Genomic DNA, 19838 nt, shown 5'->3' with positions numbered 1-19838 from the left:
TTCGCTCCAAATACAGTGTGAAGTGGCATGGCTCAAGAAAATCCATATCACGTTATTCTGCTGTGTGTGCAGATGGGCTTCCATTGCATGAGGTGATAAGGGAATCCCAGGTCTCTTTCTCTGAGTGAGCAATTCAGCGTGTACTAATGTGCTTGTGTTGCTGTTTTTTGTGCCTCACAGGGAATGACTCGATTTTCCATGACATCGACAGCGATACCTCTCTAACTAGCTTGAGCGACTGTTTCCTGGCCTCCTCAGAAGTAAACTCCATGCAGGCCAGGGTTGGAAACCCAATTGACAGGCTGTACTCTATGCAGAGTTCTTATTTTGCCTCATGAAATTCAAGGGAAAACAAGGGGGAACCCTGAAAAGAATGCCCATCTTCACAGATGACTCCCCAACCCCTCACGTGCCCCCTGATTTCTCAGCTCAGACTCTTACAGCCATATTTTCCTCAGCTCTACCTTCGTGCTGACTTCAGGCTCTGTGACAACAGGAGTGTTAAATTAAGAGAGACTTTCATTTTTTTTTTAAAAAAATGAAATTTCAAGGCTGCTGCCAGATCATCCACAGAAAAAATAAATAAATATCATGGCACTAGCATTGAGCTCAGGAGGAACATGGCAACGCCCAACCACATGGCATCAACAGCCTTCCATTTTGATTCCGCCATCGCAAAGGAAAGCAAGATGAACACCATGAAACCTATTAACCTTTTGGAGCCTCTTTCAGATGCCTGGAGCCACCAACATCGCCGCCATTTTGAGGGGGGGTATTGACCCATGCAGCAAAAAAGGTCGGAGAAACATGTTAGTTGTGGACCAACAGCCAACCGGACTGTGAGACCTTTTCCTGTGGCTCCCAAGCAAATAGTTCCTCTTTCCTGCGTTCCACGCCCCCCCTTTCCTTCCCTGCCCCATAAAAGCCCATAGACTGGTACATTAGTTTATAGCCTTTGTACTGTATGAAACTGGGCGAGAGAAGGGGCAGGGGGGGAGCTGAGTAGCTGGTGAAAAGTAAGACTGTGGAGAGAGACAAAGAGCGAAGGCTCATGTCATAATGATAGTATTTTAAATAAATGACGAAGTAGATGCATGAGTTAGTGGGGAGGGTTTCATTTAGATTAGTAGTAACATTTTGTTTTTTAACAAAAATGAGCAAAAGGTTCTTACGAGACACACAGTTTCATTTAACTTCATTTACTGATATGAGCACAAAACATTAGGGTGGGTGTTCTTTATTTTTAAAAAATGTAATATAACTCATTCTCAAATTCTCCACTTTCCTCCCCCCCACTCATGTGATTGGCAGGCATCTGTTGGGTGTTCCTTATGTTTATATCTACTTGACAGATATATGCAGCGCTCCGTTGTCCCAATCTGGGTTAATTAGGAAGGTCTTTGAGAGAGAGAGAAATCTGTCATGTCCCTTGGGACCCTCCTGAAATGTCAGTCGAGTCACTGTAGAAAAAGCAATGCTGGGGGGGGCTGGCTGTAGTTCAGTGTCAGAGCATCTGCTTTGCATGCAGAAGGTCTCAGGTTCCCTGGCATCTCTAGACAGCTGGGAAAAGCTCCTGTGTGAAATCCTGGAGATCAGCGACCAATCAGACTGGATGGTACTGAGTTAGATGGGTCGATAGCAGCTTCCTATGTCCTCATCTTTGTTCCTATGGCTTTTCCCCAAGCCCTTACTCAGCCTTAATGAACTCCAATCGTTCAGTTACTCCAGAGTCACATGGACCAGTAGATAGCTGAAACTCAGGCTTCAGCATCTGCAATAGAAGCTTATGCATGTTCGCTCAGAAATCAGTCCCACTACTATATTTGATTCATTGGTTAAATCGGGGATGGGGAAACCTATGGCCCTCTGTTTGTTGGACTACAGTTCCCATCATCCCTGAGCACTGGCCCTGTGAGCTAGGGGCTGATGAGAGTTGGAGTCCAACAACATCTGGAGGACCACAGATCCCCCATCCCTGGATCTATTAAAAGTGGTTGGATCAATGAAAAATGCACCCTTCATTAATCAGGTTGCAGGTAGCAGGTCTTTAATTTGTTAAATTATTTTTAATAAGTTAACAAAAAAACAACAACCTCCCAGCAGGTAATGTGATATCTTATTGGAAGCATTCCTTCTATGTATATCAGAGAGGAAAGAATGCTTCTTCTCAGATGTGGTGCCTGCTTTGCTGGATGTGTGAGTTATGAAAAAAACACGGGAGGGTGTTTCCTTCTTGAACCAATCAACGTTTTTCTTCATATGCAGATTTCTGCATATTTTATTTATTAATTGATTCTTTAGCTGCTACCATTCATTGACTAATATTTCTCTTACTGGACTACAGCCCTAGTTGAATGCTGCCTACTGAAAGAGGACTTGGTAGAGCCAAAAACAAATGAACCAATTCAAACCCTACACAGAATGGAGGAAGGGTCCCAAATGTTACTGTGGTCTCGACCGATTCCCCTTTAATCGTAGCACTTTTAAATGAATCCGAAAACAGCAATGAAAGCTATCCTTTAGTTGTTGCTATAATGAGAAAGAACATGAGAATGGGCTCACTGAAGAAGACCAGTTAGTGTTTTCCAGCAGTGGTTTGGAAAGTGGGACACCCAACAGGAGGTAGCTCTAGAACCAATGGCAAAGAGTATCGCCTCCTGACAGGCTGTAAGTCAGGAATCAGGCCAGTGGGGACTGCCCAAGGGCAGACTCAGGTTAATGGGGCAGCACCCCTTTTGCCCAAATAAACCGGCCTCTACTGGGCCCCAAGCTGTTGGATTATCTGGTGGTGGCAAGACAACCATTTACATTTTCCCACAATGCCACCAGAGCAATGTTGCATCAGGAATGGGAATTTAAAATGGATGGTGGGTGGTGGGACCAGGTTATCCATGGACATACATGCTCAAAGAGTGGCTGTGTTGGTATCTTGCAGCAAAAAAACCTTCCCACACCTTAGGACCTATTTATTGTATTGTGGCATGAAAATGTCATTAGCATGGGCAGGGGTCACGGGAGAGGGGAGTTACAGGGACTGCCACAAACACCTATTACTCATCCAAGAACCTAACAACATAGGAGCCCTCATGTTAGCTATCCCTACATGCAAACAGACAGAAGGCCTACAAAAGCTGCATTTGCACCATACATTTAAAACACTATGATACAATTTTAAACAGTCACAGCTTTCCAGAATGAATTCTGAGAGCTGTAGCTCATTAAAGGTGCTGGCCACTATTCCCCTCCCAAAGCTCCAATCCCTAGTTTTGCCCAAAGAGAGATGGCCTCTTAAACCACTCTGGGCACTGTCATTCTGTGAGGGGAGTGGGGGGGGTGTCTCCTAACTGTGAGCATCCTGGACAAACTAGAGCTCCCAGAATTCTTTAAGTGAAGGCAGAACACATGAACAGCAGTGCCAGAGCCAATAAAAAGGAAGAAGCAATGGCAGGCGGAGCCAATTAATTCTAGTTTTGTTGCCACAAAACTCCCTGGTGAGTTCCACAAGGGCAACCTTGAGGCAAAGGAAGAGGAGGAAATTGACAAGCAGTGCCAATGGAGGGCAGGCAGGTGGAGGGGCGGGCTAAGGGCAGACAGAAGTGGGTGTGGCAGTGTCCCATCCCATTCCAGCCTGCACTTCATCCAAACATTGTCCTGCCCTCTGCCCTCCTAAGCTTTCTATGGAAGTCATTGAGAATGAAGAAGCCCTGAGTTCTGTCTCTTGGTAACACAAAAATATCACAGAGAACATGGAATGTAACTGACTTTTCTATGAAGGGAGACACTATCCTTTCAACTAAGTGTCAATGTGGAGCCAAGCCAGTACTGTATTGCCCTTCCACACCCACAGTATTTATGGGCAAAGATCATTTCCCCTTTTATTTTGTGGCAGGAGTTATCTCCCCCAGGAATGTGATCATTGTGTGGTTTTAATCTGGAGACCTTGTGGTCAAAGGTTCTAAAGTAGACCTTTGACCTCTTCTTGATTTGGGATTTATTATTGTAGCATCAAAGCAAAATGCTGATCATCAAATCAAAAGAAAAGAAAAGAAGGAAGCAGGTAGGACAATCTGACAACACACTGAAGTAGATAAAAAGAAAAACATTTTGCATGGCCAAGGGAAAGCACCAAAAAATGGTTGTTCACCTTTACATGCTATGCCAAGGGCAGAAGTCTCATGTCAACCATTTGAGCTCCATTCATACTGGCAGTCCCCCCCCCCACACACACTTTGGCTCAAACAAACTAGGTTGAAACCTGGGTTGCTTCTTCGGATGGGTGGGGGGCATGCTCTGTGCTGCAAGCAGCAGTCACATGCAGGCAATTAAGAAAAATATGGGGTTTCAATGTCCACTTTAAAAAAGAGAGAGGGAAAGGGAGATTTGTTGTTGCTGAGGAAGAGCCTTTAAAATGAATCAAAACATGATTTCCCTCAAAAGTCTTGACAAATTGGATGCTGCTTCTTTCTTCTTCGGTGATCACTCATAGCCGAGTAAGATTGCCTTCCATGAACACAGTCTTAACAGTGAGTCCGTAAATGACTGTGGAGGCCAATTCTGGATCCACACGTCCTTCCACATTGGGGACATTGGTTTCCGGGCGGGAGTTGATCACAGTGAGGGTTTGCCAAGCATGCCGTCCTCTTAGCACGTTTCTCCCTTTCGTCCTGAGTTCAAGCATCTTCGAAGTCCACGACACCTTTGGTAAAGGCTGTTCTCCAATTGGAGCACTTGCAGGCCAGTGTTTCCCATTTGTCAGTGTTTATACTACCTTTTTTTAGATTTGCCTTGAGAGAGTCTTTATACCTCTTTTGTTGACCACCAGCATTACGCTTTCCATTTTTGAGTTTGGAATAGAGTAGTTGCTTTGGAAGACGATAACCAGGCATCTGCACAACATGACCAGTCCAACGAAGTTGACGTTGAAGAATCAATGCTTCAACACTGTACACTGGCATTAGTTCACCTGTCTTCCCAAGTGATATGTAAAAATTTTTGGAGACACCTTTCCAGGATTTGGAGATGGCATTTATAAGTGATCCACGTTTCACAAGCATATAGTAAGGTTGGTAGTACAATGGCTTTGTATTCTGGTTTTCCTGCAAATTTCCTGGTCCTCAAACACCTGGCACTCAGAATGAGGAATGGAGGAAAGTTGCTTATTAGCATAAAGTTATATCAACTTCCCCACTACTCATGGATACTTTTCTGTTGAGGGTTGGTATCTACAGGTTCAACAGAAAGTGCTTCATACTGAGACAGACGACTGGTCCATCTAGCTCAGTATTGTCTACACTGATTGGTAGCAGCTCTGCAGGGTTTCAGGCATGGTTACATGCCCAGCATACCCTGGAGATGCTGGGAATTGAACCTGGGACCTTATGAATGCAGAGCAGATGCTCTGCCACTGACTAGTTTCATAATACACCAAGTAGCTTAATAGTCATTCCACATCCTGAGAGAACTCTGGAAATTGTATTTTGTCAGAGCAGCCACAGATCCAGAATATCTACCCCCAGGATTTTGTAGGAAGCCATACTTATTAGGCCAGATACAACGGTCACAAATTTGACATGCAGTTTTCCCATACGTCAGTGGGGACTAATATGTTGCCCCCTAGGTATTTGTACTCCAATTCCTGACCACTACCCATTCTGACCACTGCCCGTTGTGGCTGCTGGGGCTAACGGGAGTTGGCATCCAACTACATCTGGAGGGCAGCAGGTTCCCCAGTTTTGCCCTATGTAAACAGCATCCGGTCGCTTGATTGGTCCACAACTGAACAGATGTTCTTCCATGTGGACCTCCCTCACTAATTCTATTTGTGGATAACTTTGAATTTCCTGCATTTTTAAATGGAAGGAATGAGCCACATCCATTGGATTGTATATTTGAGTTTTCCTTTTTAAAAGAACACTCTGTTCCAGAGCACAAGTAATGCAGCAGGGACGCGAAAGCCATTCTTAGTGTCATGTCTAAAAAATGCTCTTCCTCTTGTGTTCATTCTAGACCAGGGATAGGGAACCAGTGGCTTCACAGTTACTGTTGGTCTTCAACTCTCATCACCCCCTAGCCAGCATGGCCAGTGGTCAGGGAGTTGTTCACTGACAACATCTGTAAAGTTGCATTCTCCTCACCTGTGTCTGAGGGTATGTTAGGAGCCATATTCTAGGTGTTTTCCCCCAAACATTTGAGTCTACTATGCCAAAAATGAATTCATTGTTTGCCAAATAAGGGTTATCAGAGGACACCATCTAGCACATAGTAACTTCCTATGGCATGGGCTTGATACACTGACAGTTTTAACAGTATATCAAATGGTGAGGAGGCTTTTTGCATGTGTGTGCATGTGTGTGAATGCACGCATGCACACGCACACCCCAACACATATAATGCAGTTTTCTGATCTGGCACAGAAAAGTCTCATTGCCACTTCTTCTGATGATACAACTAAATTCCCCTCTTTATTCTGAAGCATAGAGAATGTGAGTACCATAACTAAGGTCTAAAGTATATATAATATTAAAGATATCCTTTGTTTTGTATTCAGCAGCCTCTGTGGGCCTATGGGGAAGGGGAGTTTAAATCTTTCTCTCCCTGCACCATCTCCCACAAAAACCTGCCCTCTGTAACTGCTAGTTGCTTTACAAGGTGCCAATGGAGACTTGCCTTGAAATGCAGGCAGCAGCTTCAGAGACATGGTTTTCATCAGGATTGTGGGAAGGATAGAAAGATATTCCCCTGAAGTGTCAATGTTTCCCAGGCATTGCAATGGCTGCTACTTACATTAAAAAAACAACAACATGCACGCTAGTTACATTTGTGACACTGACACCATGTTTAATTTGAGGCTAAGAATCTTGCTTTGCTTACATTTCTGAGATATATATTGTTTCTAAAAACTTGAACTCACTGAAACAGATCCAATTGTACACTTTGTTGAAATGTTTTAAGTAGCTTATATTTAGGATGCTGGAGGCATCCTAAATACTGGAATTGATAACCCCTAGCAAAGTCCTTAAGCTATAAGCAGGCCCGCCAGATGTGGCTGCACTACAGCTCCCATCACCACTGGCCATGCTTGCCGGGGCTGATGGGAGTTGTAGTTCAACAGCATCTGGAAGGCCACTGGTTCCCCATACCAGGCTTATAGTGTTATATCCAATGCTTGTCCTACATAGTGCAGATCCATTGAAGTTAATGGGCATGACTAATTTAGGTTTATTAATTTCTATAGCTCTACTCTACTTGAGTAGAAATTAGTTTGGTGTATGACCCATAGTTAGTATACAGATGGAAAACCTGTAAAATGAGGACGCCTCTCCTGTGCAGGGCAAATAAAGTGTCCCTTTATGTATTTCCAAAAATGGGGAATCACACACACCTCAAAAGGATAAAAGAGGACACATATTTGCATAGTATTTGTATATGCATAATTTATATGCATAAACCAAATTTAGAAACAAGGGCTATAATTTAAATGGAAATGTGGTACCTCTCACCCTAGCAGGGGAAAACTGAGACCAGGTGATCTGTGTGCTTGCCTGGTCAGCTGTCTAGGTGTTCATTGTTGATGGGCCCCTGATGCTCTCCCATCTGATGGCACTTCATCTCAGATTTAGACAGAGAATCCCTTCAAATAAAGGAGACCTTTAAATATGATAATGATGATTATTAATTAAATCTTTACACTGCTCTTCATCTGAAGTTCTCAGGATGGCTCACAGCATAAAAAGACAAAGTATATAATAACAGCAAGAACAAAAATAAAGCAAACAAACACATCCCACAAACACATTAAAAAAGACATAGAATATTAATCATCCAAAGACCTGGTTGAAGAGGAACATTATTGTCTGGCCCCTAAATATGTATAATGAAGTCACTAGGCAAGCCTCCCTGAGGAGAACATTCCACAAACGGAGCCACTGCAAATGGATATATGTCCTCTGCGGATTAGGACACCTGACCAGCCTAAAATGTTTTTCTGTGGTGCAGACTTTGCTTGTCATTGTTGCGGCAAAGCAAGGTGTCTTTTTATTTTTGAGCATTGCCATAATAGCAGGGAGCTGGTTCATGGGTTAAGACCAAAAGGGATCCCTCTCGAAGCAGAAAATCTGAGCAGTCAAAGAGGAGGATAGTGGCAGGTCACAAGGCATTCAGGCACTGAAACCACCTCAAGAACCTTCCAAGAGTTCCTAGATGTTGTAATCTCTTGGGGTTCTCTACACCCAACCCTCACGTTTTCAATCCCAACAAACAAATATCTTCTCTCTCCTTTTTTTTTTTTGCAGGGGTAAGCTCCACCATTTGAAGTTCCCCCTCCCTGAAGCACAAAGAAGCAATGTAAAGAATAGAATAGAATAGAATAGAATAGAATAGAATAGAATAGAATAGAATAGAATGGTGTACTATGGTCCCTCTGAGACCACCAGCCTGACATAGTCTTCAGTCTCCAAGAATTTGTTTAAAGACTAGGTGTGTGGAGCCCCTTATTAGCCTTTGGAGACCTTTATTTCAATATATACATAACTGCTTCCCAAAATGTATCCACCTTCAGAAACGGTAGAGAGAGAGAGCTCTCCCTCATCTGCAACCCCTGGTTCCTTTATCATTCTGTGGGTTTGTGTTGTTCTTCCTTCAGCCAAATTCTGCCTTAACTCAGAATTATATATCCTGAATTAGAATGTGCATTCTACTGCTGTGTCCAGTTAATTTGCTTCTTTTTCTTCAGTGGGAGAGTTAGGGTAATTTTAACCTCTGGACATAGGTGACACCCACCCCATAAACTACATGCCCCCCAATGGGAATTGTAGTTTACCCCTCAAAGAACTACAATTCCCAGCACTCTTAACAAACTCACCATTCCCAGGATTCTTAAGGGTAAGCCATGTGCTATAAACATGCTTTAAATGCATGAGGTAGATGCAACCTTAATGGTCTTACGAGGAGCATCCCTCTAGACTGCAATGTGCATGACTTCACACATTTCAAAATGTGGTAAGCCAGCCCTGGGGACCCTCCTGTTCATCCTGCTGAGTGAATCTACAGGATTCTGCCAGAAAGTCCTGCACCACTGTCTCTGCTGCCCATGTAACAATGCACATGTATGCATTGATAAAAATACAAAAAAGCAACCTGGATTTGATTGCATGTTTTATTTGATAAGTGTTGGGTGTTTTGTTTTTGTTTTGCAGTGTTTTATCACTGTGTATATGTAGCCCTCTAATATGGAGCACTGGTAAAACACTACATGAAAAGGATCTGAATATAAGCATACATACAGTCACATCTCAGTCTCTACTCTTTTTGCAATCTTTTATCAATGCCCAGAAGTTAAACAGTTAAATCACCTCGATGCATCCATGTATAGAATCACAAAAAGATTGTCCTTTTTTTTGCAGTGTTTTATCAATGTTAATATGTAATTTGGAAGTATGGGAATGGGGAAAGGTGATGAAAGACCTAGAAAGCTGCAGCAACAGGTTTGTGCAAAGTACAAAATTCAGAAACAAAAAGAAAACAGGAATCAGTGGAGGTTTCCTAATGCATCCATTCCATTTTAGAAATAGGACCAGGGAATCCCAGAACTCCAAAAATCCATGGATGAATTTAAACAAGAAGACTGTCAGAGGTATTCCTGTATAGAGGTTGCTTTGTTGAACCAGAAATAGTTCAAAGTCAGGCAGTTGCCTAGGTGCTATTAAGGGCATCAGACAACTCTGATCCATGGACATTATTCATTTAAAGCTTTCTTCTACAGAAGTCCCATTGAAATGAATGGACATGTATGTGCACGCTCCTGTGCAGCTTCCCTTCATTTCAATGGAGCTTATGTAGAACCCATATGAATTAACAGGATGGGAGAAGCACCAAAACAGTTTAGTAGTCTCACCTTTCTGCTGGACTTTGGCTGTGGTTCTCCATTGCATGGTGGCTGGATTAGACAACCCTGGGGGTTTCTTGCATCTCTGCAAGGATTCTATGATTTTAACAGAATGAAAGCATTTGCCGAGAAACCTTGACAGGCCAGGATTCCGCCAAGCTCAGAGATCCACCTTTCATCAATAGTTTGAACAGCAAACTTTGAATCATAAATAATAATTTAGGGGGGGAAAGGGGGGAGACATCTCCCCACCATCACCACACATTTTCTTTAGCTCATATGGCTGCATTACTTGTATATTTATATATTCTGTATTTATGTTACCAAAATGTAGTATTTTGTAGCTGTTCCAGTTTGTTTAACTTGTAAGATAATGATGCTGATGCTAATGGTTCTTAATATGGTCTCCCATCCCTAGGCCATTTCCCCTTTCAGACATAGTTCCTAACCCCACCCACACCCCTTCCAAGCTCTGTTGGTTCTCTCCCACCAACATCAAGGTTGCAGATTGGACATTTTGTTTTTTATTTAATGACTTACCCTTTCTTAAATTATTTATTAGTGTTTTTGTTGGGCTTCATTTTGGTTTTTTGGGTCGTCCCCCCTCCCCCTTCCAACTTTCACATTCCGCCCCCATCTCTGCCGCTGTCAACTGGCAGTTAAAAGATGTGATTACTATACCTTGTGTTTGTTTTTCCTACAAAAGAGAAAGAGAACGAAACACTTCAGTATATTTGTAAATAAAAGCTACCTGTAAATGAAATGGGATGTTGCTTTTGGAGTGAATTCCCCTCCACCCACTCACTGCATTTCACAATGAAAAAAGACACTTATCACTCACTGGTGTGCAGGAAGTTCTCTGTTCAGTTCCTGACATCTCTAGTGACAATGGACCCCAGCTTGGGCAATGGATCTGCATGAGTCCTTACAGAGCAGTAAGCCAGTCAAAGCAGGTAAGTGGGTGTAGGTTAGCTCATCCCCCTCACCTCCATGTAGAATTTGAACCATTGGGGCACTAAGTTCTACAAAAATCATTCTTAAATATGATATTTAAGGTTTTCTCTATGAATGAGTAAACTTGTTGATTTCAGATTCTCATTTCCCTTGCCTTTGTTCTCCACACTGCCACATCAGTTTGCGAAAAATAAAAAAATTAAAGTCTTCAGGAAATTTCATCAGCATTTCAGTGTGATTTTCTCCTAGTTTGCAGTTTTTTGTATGCAATTTCCCCTAATTTGCAAAGCCATTCCCCCTAATATAATGCATTATTTTCACAAATATATGGATTTATTTACACAAGTATATGCACTTTTTTCGGTACACATTATTGCAAAATTTTGGGAAGAGCAAATTTTGAAGGATCTTGGGTTTTCCCCCATCTGAAGTTGTCAGCTCCCCGGTAAACCCCTCCCCACCCCAATGCCAGCTCTTATGCCTTTACCACAAGTTTGAGTCAAAGTAGCTAGTAGATCATGAGTAGGCAAACTAAGGCCTGGGGGCTGTATCTGGCCCAATCGCCTTCTCAATCTGGCCTGTGGACGGTCCAGGAATCAGTGTGTTTTTACATGAGTAGAATGTGTGCTTTTATTTAAAATGCATCTCTGGGTTATTTGTGGGGCATAGGAATTTGTTCTCCCCCCCCAAAAAAAAATATAGTCCAGCCCCCCACAAGGTCTGAGGGACAGTGGACCGGCCCCCTGCTGAAAAAGTTTGCTGACTCCTGTAGTAGATGATCAAATTTACCTACCTGCCATGACCATTTTTACCTGCTGATTTGGACGCATGTTTAAAGCAGCAGGTTGTTTGGCCAGGTACATGCTCATATGAGTTGAGATGGCTTAGAGGGCTTTTACTTGCTTATGGTAGGCATACTATGTGACCCTGAAGAGCAGCAAACAAGCACATAGAGCACCAAGGTATACAAAAACAACATTCTTCTGCCTAACAACAGAAAGTCATAATTTTCACTGTAGGAAAGGTGGAGGAAAAACCCCAACCAACTGCAAATTAGGTGAGGAGGAAAAATATCCTTTCTGGTACAGTGGTACCTCGGGTTACAAACACCTCGGGTTACAAACACTTTGGGTTACAGACTCCGCTAACCCGGAAGTAGTACCTCAGGTTAAGAACTTTACCTCAGGATGAGAACAGAAATCGCAGACCAGCGGTGCAATGGCAGCGGGAGGCCCTATTAGCTAAAGTGTTACCTCAGGTTCAGAATGTTTTCAGGTTAAGAACAGACCTCTGGAATGAATTAAGTTCATAACCAGAGGTACCACTGTATTTTCAACCAGTGACCCAAATTTCACGGTAAAGGCTCTAACTTGAAGGTGGGTGAGCAGAAGCTCATGCGGTCAAATGGCCCCAAACTCGGGGGGGGGGAGAGACATAAATGCTTTATTCGCTATGATGTGGGCAGAACTGTACCCTCTATCGCAGCTCATCTAGGCTACACACCCTAGGCAAAGGTGTACAAAAATCCATGATTCTAGTCCTAAGGCTGAGGATCTAGAAAGGCCTGACATGAAGAATAGGAGGGAGGAGGAAAAAGGCATGCTCAAGCACAAGTTATTCAGCTTAACAGCTCTTCACATTTATAGTCAATGTCAGTGGCAGTTTTGGCTGCCTTGCTCTAGATTTGATTTACAGTAATATTTGCATTCTGCTTTCCCAGCAATAATGCTGAGCTCAAAGCAGCACACAAGAATAGCAAAAGCATTGCAAATTAGCAAACAATCAGATCAAAAGCCCAACAACCTATAAATAAGGCTTTGAAAAACCTAATTCATCACACAATTAATACAAAGGCATTATGATTCAAAATATCATAAATGGCTGCTGAGCATCAGCCCTGTGCCAGTTAACATACTCTCTGTGGGAAGCACTCCCCACCCCATTCAGACCCAGGAACAAAGCAACTGGAATCCAGGTCAGGAGAACCAGGCAGCTCCTGACACGCAGTCCTCTCCCCAGGCTACTGACTTGATGGAAGGTAGAATTCTCAAATTGTTTGGGCAGATAGTTGGAGAAGCTGAGATTAGGGCAATAGTGCAAAATCTGGGGAGCCTCGGGGAGCCTGAACCTCATTTTTGGTGGTCAATTGAGAACCTTGAAGGTCTTATGGAACTGTAGAGTTGGAAAAGACCTCAAGTGTCATCTTGTCCAAACCCCTGCAATTCACAAATCACAGCCAACGGACCTCTATCATGTGACCATCCAACCTTTTCCTAACTTTTAGTCAGAATCTCCATTCTTGTAATTTGATTCCATTGGTATCTGAAGCAGCAGAAAACAAGCTTGCTTCATCACCTGTGTAGCAGCTTCTCAGATATTTGAAGATGGCTGTCATATCACCTCTCAGACTTCTCCAGGCTAAACATACCCAGCTCAATTGATGCCAAGGCTGCCACCTGGATGACAGACCTCTGCTCCTGTGCATTGATCAACACGCATGATATATTTATTGAATTTATCATATCGCGCCATAGGAGGCGATCCTAGATCCATTCTCCACATCATGAGAAGCGTCACTAGTTTCTGTGAAAGGCACAAGACCAGGCCAGGATGGTTATTTCTTGGGTCAGTTGGCAACCTTAGTGGTATGAAAAAAGGGGAAGGAGAAGACATAAATGAGACTGAGCTCCAACAATGATTAATCAGCAGCATCCTGTTGTTGGTGTTGTGTTTATTTCTTCGGTGTCAACTTGCTGGGAATGAAGACTGATTCACACCCTACAGCTGTACTGCACAAACGGACGGGTAGTTTGAAAGCAAAACACATGGGAGAAAATGTCTGGAGATGAGGAAAAATACCCTGGCTAAGGTGGTGCACCTGAGTATTCTATTCCCCTTCCTCACTGGAAGCATCTTGGGAAATCAGATTATCCTTGAATGTAGAGTCGAATCACCCTTTCAGAAGATCTGTCTTAATTGCTAGTGCCTTATCTTAATTCCTAGGATGCCCACTCATTTTCCTCCACCCCTTTTATCAGCCAGGCTGCTGCTCAGAGGGACACCAGCCTGAGGCAAAAAGGGCTGTCACCCCAAATAATGATGAAAAATCAATTCTGTTCATCTGGAAGGTTAAGCAAAAAACAAAACAAAGCTAGACCCACTGAAATGAAAGGGGGGGTGAGGGAGAGACTTGATCAGTGAGCCTGATTGTCTGTTTAATCCCTATCGTCATGAGTGAGAGGTCTGAAAGGGAGCTAGGTACCCCATCACCCACAAGTTTAATATAAAGGCATGTGAGCCCAGTTTAAATTTGCAACTAGGGATGGTGAAATCTGACAATTTCAGTACATTTCCCCAATCTTAAGGTCAGTTCACTTTTCCATATCAGTTTACAAAAAGAAACAGTCTTCTTGAAAATTAATCTGCATTTAATTGCAATATTTTCCTAATATACAACCCCCCCCCAGTGCTTTCCCCTAATCTCATGCCTATTATTATTATGGAGATATGAAAGGAACATTTCGTACAAAGATTTCCATAATAAAAGACAAAAGTGGAAAGGACCTAACAGAAGCAGAAGACATCAAGAAGAGGTGGCAAGAATACACAGAGGAACTATACCAGAAAGAAATGGATGTCTCGTATACCCGACTCACGAAGAGTCAGACACGACTAAACAACTAAACAACAACAATTATTATTATTTTAAATTCCTCACCCTAAGGTCGCAGGATAGGTTACTACATTAAAATATAATATTAAAAATAGTTTAAAACAACTTATACACACTTAACCCAAATACAGACGTTTCTGTACACGTCTGTATGTTTTTTTGTACATGATCCTTGGCTTGAGAACAGCATTGCTACATTTGGAGCAAGGCAAATTTTGAAATATGGCTATGCTGCAGTTAGTGTCTCATTCTGGAAAGTGCAAAGAAAGTTGGGTCACCTTTAAATGTGAACTGAATCACATTTCTCCATTGTCCCTGTTTGCAAAACCACATTCTTCAAGATTTGGCATGGATTGTACTGAGCAGAAAACACACAAGCCTTACTTGTCCTGGGAACATGTTTGAATGACATATTTGCTGCAATTAAGTTGGTCTGGGTCTGCCCAGTGCCTGGACGTATGAGAGACCCGTTGGAAATCTGCATGAATTTCATGTAGGGCTGCATGGAAATGTTAATTTCAGTTTTTCTCCATTTTACCATTCTTCAGTTCAGTTCTCCACATTCCCACCTCAACTTGGAATTTTTTTATTTTAAAAAGTCATCATTTTGCTGCAAATCATATCCAAATATATACCATTTTTGCATGCAATTTAGTCTAATGTACACTATTTTTGCTAAACCATTTCCACTAATGTAATGCATAAGTCTATGTTAAGTGCATCAATCTGCGCATTTTTTATGCACGCTTGGCCATAGCATGTGCATTTTGGAACACATTACTTGCCTGGAGAACTGCACTGCAAATTTCAGAGAATGCAAATTTCAAAAAAGACAGCCATCTTTTGATTCAAAACTGGTTTCATAAAGCGCATATTAAGTATGCTTTTAAATGTGAATTGAACTGTTTCTCTCTCCATCTCAAGCTCCATGACAGATCTACGGCGGGATATCGATGTACTAAATAAATAGCATTGTAGTCAGGGATGAGCTGGATGAAAGAGAATTAAAATTAGGTCTGTATAAATTATGCAACTCAAAAGGCATTTATTTTGCAATATTAGCTCTGTTCATTGGGTGGGAGGGTACAGGGTGAGGTCTCCCCACCTGACTGCTAGAAATCCCTTTCAAACTTCCCCCCACTTCTTTGCTCAAATCTGATCTCTCCTTGGATTGTTTGCATGCTCCCAAGCCCCTTTTCATGCCCAGAGATCTAGTTGGGGTGCGGGGCAGTTGTAATGAATAACTAAGGTCCTCTGCATATTGAATTTTGTGCCAGGTACCAAACCTAACTTAGGATGCTCTGTCTTCAGAAGTTTTATCTAGCATAACTCATATACCTTCAGGCCAATCTTCACAACCTTAAGGACAAAGGGCTCTTCTTTGTAATAAAAAAAAGCGAAGGCTTTCAGCACATCGTGCAATGTACTGAGACCAATTTTGCATGTGCAGTACTATTTCAGAATGCAGATAGATTTATTTTGACCACGTGTGAGAAAATATCCAGCCTCTGGGCCAAATGTGGCCTGTGAGGGGTTCAAATTGCGCCCATGAGACCATTATCCCCAAATCACACCCCCATCTGCTTCAGCTGCAGGGCAGGTAGAAACATGTTTGCCAATGCACCTTTGTGAGCCTTAAAGTGAGATCCCAATATGCATTGGCCATGGGAAGTCATTGTGGCATCAGGTGGTTGACAGCTGGGCAGTTGTGTCCACTTGTCAAATTTGGCCTGCCAGACTAGGAGCCAGAAAGGTGTGACATCTTGATTTAGAATGTCCTGCCTTCTGAGCATTTTCCTAGCATGGTTCACATGTTTTTACAGCCTTTTGAAAAAGTAACTTGTTCTTTAATGAAACAATTTGCAGCGTGTGTTGAAGACTACATTCTACACCTGAAAACAGAGATAATTTTACTTAGAATCAGTGCTATTTTTCTAAAAAAAAGAGGTGCCGGAACTCACACCTCCCTCATTCTCTTTGAATGGCAATGGCACCCACGTGAGAGGTGCTGGAACTGAGTTCCAGTGAGTTCCAGCTGGGGAAAAGCCCTACTTAGAATGCACTGGCTCCTAAAGCTTCACTTGGTATTCCCTTTGTATTATTATAAAATAGGATTGCCATATCTTGAAGAGGACAACCTGAGCCACTGCCAGCCCAAGCTAGGAAAAGAGGTGCGTGGGCATGGGTGCTACTGCTGCGCCCACATGCCTCTTTCCCCAGCTCAGGCTGGCAGCAGCCATGGTATGCAGAGCAGCCCAAGTCCCAGCTGCTCCCAAGCAAAGAAAACCCCAGATATTTTCGTTAAAAATGTAAAAATCCGCCCAGATGGGCATGTTGGCCTGCCAAGAGAGGACATGTCTGGGTTTCCCCAGGCGTATCGCAACCCTATTATGAAAACGTCTTTCTTTGATGGTGTCTGACAGGAATGGGGAACCTTTAAAGCCCAAGAGCCACATTCCCTTGTGGGCAACCCCATGAGGGACAGATACCAATAGTGGGTGGGACTAGATACAAATGTAAGTGGAAAAATGGATGGGACTATTGCAAAGGGACATGGCATGCAAAAGGTCCCAGGTTACACCCCTGGTGTTTCCAGATAGAGCTGAGAAAGACCTCTTCCTAAAATGCCAGTCAGTTACATTAAGTTACATTGATCCATGAGTCTGCCTCAGGATAAGGCAGGTGCTTGCGTTCCAATTCCAGCCATGCAAAAATCAGAGGTGTTTTGTTTGTGACACACACATCTCCAGGCGACCAGAGGCATCATCACAGTTGAAGGCCATATTGCAGCCAGGCGAAAGCACTCAGTGAGGGTGTTGTCAGGGGGATGGGGTTTGGCCTGGAGAGAGTCCCAAAAGCCAAATAGAGAGCCAGTGTGGTGTAGTGGTTAAGAGTGGTGGACTCATAATCTGGTGAACTGGGTTCGTGTCTCCGCTCCTCCAAATGCAGCTGCTGGGTGACCTTGGGCCAGTCACACTTCTCTGAAGTCTCTCAGCCCCACTCACCTCATAGAGTGTTTGTTGTGGGGGAGGAAGGGAAAAGGAGATTGTTAGCCACTTTGAGACTCCTGAAGGGGAGTGAAAGGCGGGATATCAAATCCAAACTCTTCTTCTTCTTCTCATTCGTCCTCAAGGTCTGAGGTTCCCCCATCTCTGGCCTGTAAAAATTCCTGGCAAAACTGACCAAAGCTCTTCTAGAGATTCGAATGCATGCACGATTCAGCCTGAAACTTCAGCCTGGTTTCCACACTTTTGCACACTTAAGTTGCTCTCCTCCCACTGGCGTGTGCAATCTTGCCAGAATGCCACAGTGGAGCAGCCAGAGCACACTGTTGCCACATGCTTATGCCAATGTACAAACCCCCAACCTGGGTTTGCTTTTTCCTCTAGGGCAAGCAGGATCAACACCTGGGCATCATCCAAGAGCCTTGATTCCCAAAAGAAGAGGTTCCCAGCATTCATGGGTAATTACCATGAGGAACATGATGTGTGCATGCAATACACCCTCCTGTTTGCAATGCACCCTCCTCTCCCATTCCTCTAGGTTATGTGTCTGTACAAGTCAGGTAATGATTATCATTCCCATGCACATATAGAGAAGCCAGACACCAGTGCTCGGCCCTTTGATATCCGCAGTGCTGAACCAGTGAGACTCAGTAAGCCTGGGCTAACTTGGCTCCATGGTCACCAGCCGAGCCAGCGGCTGCCTGATTGTCAAGGTATGACTTATGGTTCATCTGATTGCTTCGGTGATACGTGCTGGATCTGACACCTTCTTTCACACCTGTGTTGTCAGATCCCTATCAATAAAGGCCTCACAACAAGTGCTGCCTTGCACACAAACACATGTGCCCGTCACCTGGCTTTTATTTATTTGTTTCTTTGTTTATTTAAAGATTTATCATCTGCACTTTTAATAAAGTATATCAAGGTGGCTTACAACATGCAATATACATGAAGCATAATGATAGAGATCAATAAATAGCATGTTAAAATGCTTTCATAAAGGGTGGATATAAGAAAGGACTTATTCATATAGTGCATTGTTAAACTATGGAACTCACCACCACAGGATGCAGTAATGGACATCAGATGGATGGCTTTAAAAAAGGATTGGGCAAGTTCATGAAGGCAAGGTTATTAATGGCTAGTAGCCACATTGGCTTCGCTCTGCTTCCAAGTTCAGAGGCAGCCATGCTTCTGAATATCAGTTGCTGGAAACCACAGGAGAGCAGAGAGCTCTTGTGCTTAGGTCCTGCTTGCTGCTTTCCAGGTGGGAGAACAGGATGCTGGACTGGATGAGCTTTTGGCCTGATCCAGGAGGCTCGTTTTATATGTTTGCCTACAGACAAAAGTGTTTAATAGCCTGAGTGACTTATTAGAGCAGGTTGGTGAAATCAGTGTCCCTCCAGATTTTCTTGATCTTCAAAGTCCCTGCTCCCCATGTTCAGAAGAGGAATGTCAAAGATTTGAAATCCATTCTTCATGTCGCAGTTGAAAGCATGCCCTGCATCTTGTGTTCATTCCAGACCAGGAATGGGGAAGCTATGGCCCTCTTGATGTTCTTGGACTCTAACTCCTATCAGCCCCAGCAAGCACAATTCATGGTCATGGATGATAGGACTTGTAGTCCAGCATCAACTGGAGGGCCACACATCCCCCCCATACCTGCATTACAGAATTAATAGTGGCTACAGGGAGCATATGAGCTGAGCCTTGACCTGAAAGACAACATTGGCCCACAAAGTCATGTATTATCTTCTCTGATGGACAATGACTTCTGGATCAGGCTAGTGGTCCATCTAGTATAGAATCCTGTTCTCACCAGAGGTGCCAAGTTGGCCCCAAGACTGGAGAAGGCCGAATGCTCTGGAGGAGCTGCCCACTGAAGCCATGCACCAGGCCCCTTCAACATTGAGGGGGTCTGGCACCCTTCCAACAAATATTCAGAGGGCTGAAGACACTTTGACCCCCCTAGAGTTGGTGCACCTGGTTCTCACAATGGCCAACCAGATGCCCCAATGGGAAGCCTGCAAGCAAGACCTGAGCACCAATAGCCCTTCCTCTCTACTTGTGACTCCCAGCAACTGGTATTCAAATAAATACATTCTCCAACAATGGAGGTAGAACCTAGCCATTGTGGCTAGTAGCCATTATTAGCCTTATTGTCCATGAAATTGTCTAATCCTCTTAAAAAACCATCCACATTAGTGTCATCATCACAACTTTTTGAGGAAGGGAGTTCCACAGGCTTTCCCTGTGTCAGGTTTTAGATTGTAAACTCATCAGGACAAGGGCCTGCTTTCTTGTTCTTACCTTTTCTATACAC

At 43.4% G+C, this 19838-nt stretch overlaps 1 protein-coding gene and 1 long non-coding RNA gene across 3 annotated transcripts in view; one reads left to right on the top strand and one right to left on the bottom strand.

Annotated features, from left to right (window-relative positions):
• Positions 1–10646, top strand: part of LMX1B (LIM homeobox transcription factor 1 beta) — a 163002-nt gene extending 152356 nt beyond the window's left edge. For both annotated transcript variants that reach the window (XM_081896551.1, XM_081896550.1), the window contains exon 8: positions 181–10646. In XM_081896551.1, coding sequence (XP_081752677.1) covers positions 181–338 — 158 coding nt within the window. In that variant the 3' untranslated portion in view covers positions 339–10646. The remainder of the gene's footprint in view (positions 1–180) is intronic.
• The window catches only part of LOC309361577, a 351746-nt gene that overhangs the window by 264235 nt on the left and 67673 nt on the right, over positions 1–19838 (bottom strand). The window lies entirely within an intron of this gene.

Source organism: Podarcis melisellensis (genome assembly GCF_964234715.1).
Source record: "Podarcis melisellensis genome assembly, chromosome: Z".
Taxonomy (NCBI): domain Eukaryota; kingdom Metazoa; phylum Chordata; class Lepidosauria; order Squamata; family Lacertidae; genus Podarcis; species Podarcis melisellensis.
This window is presented reverse-complemented; position numbering and strand designations above follow the sequence as displayed.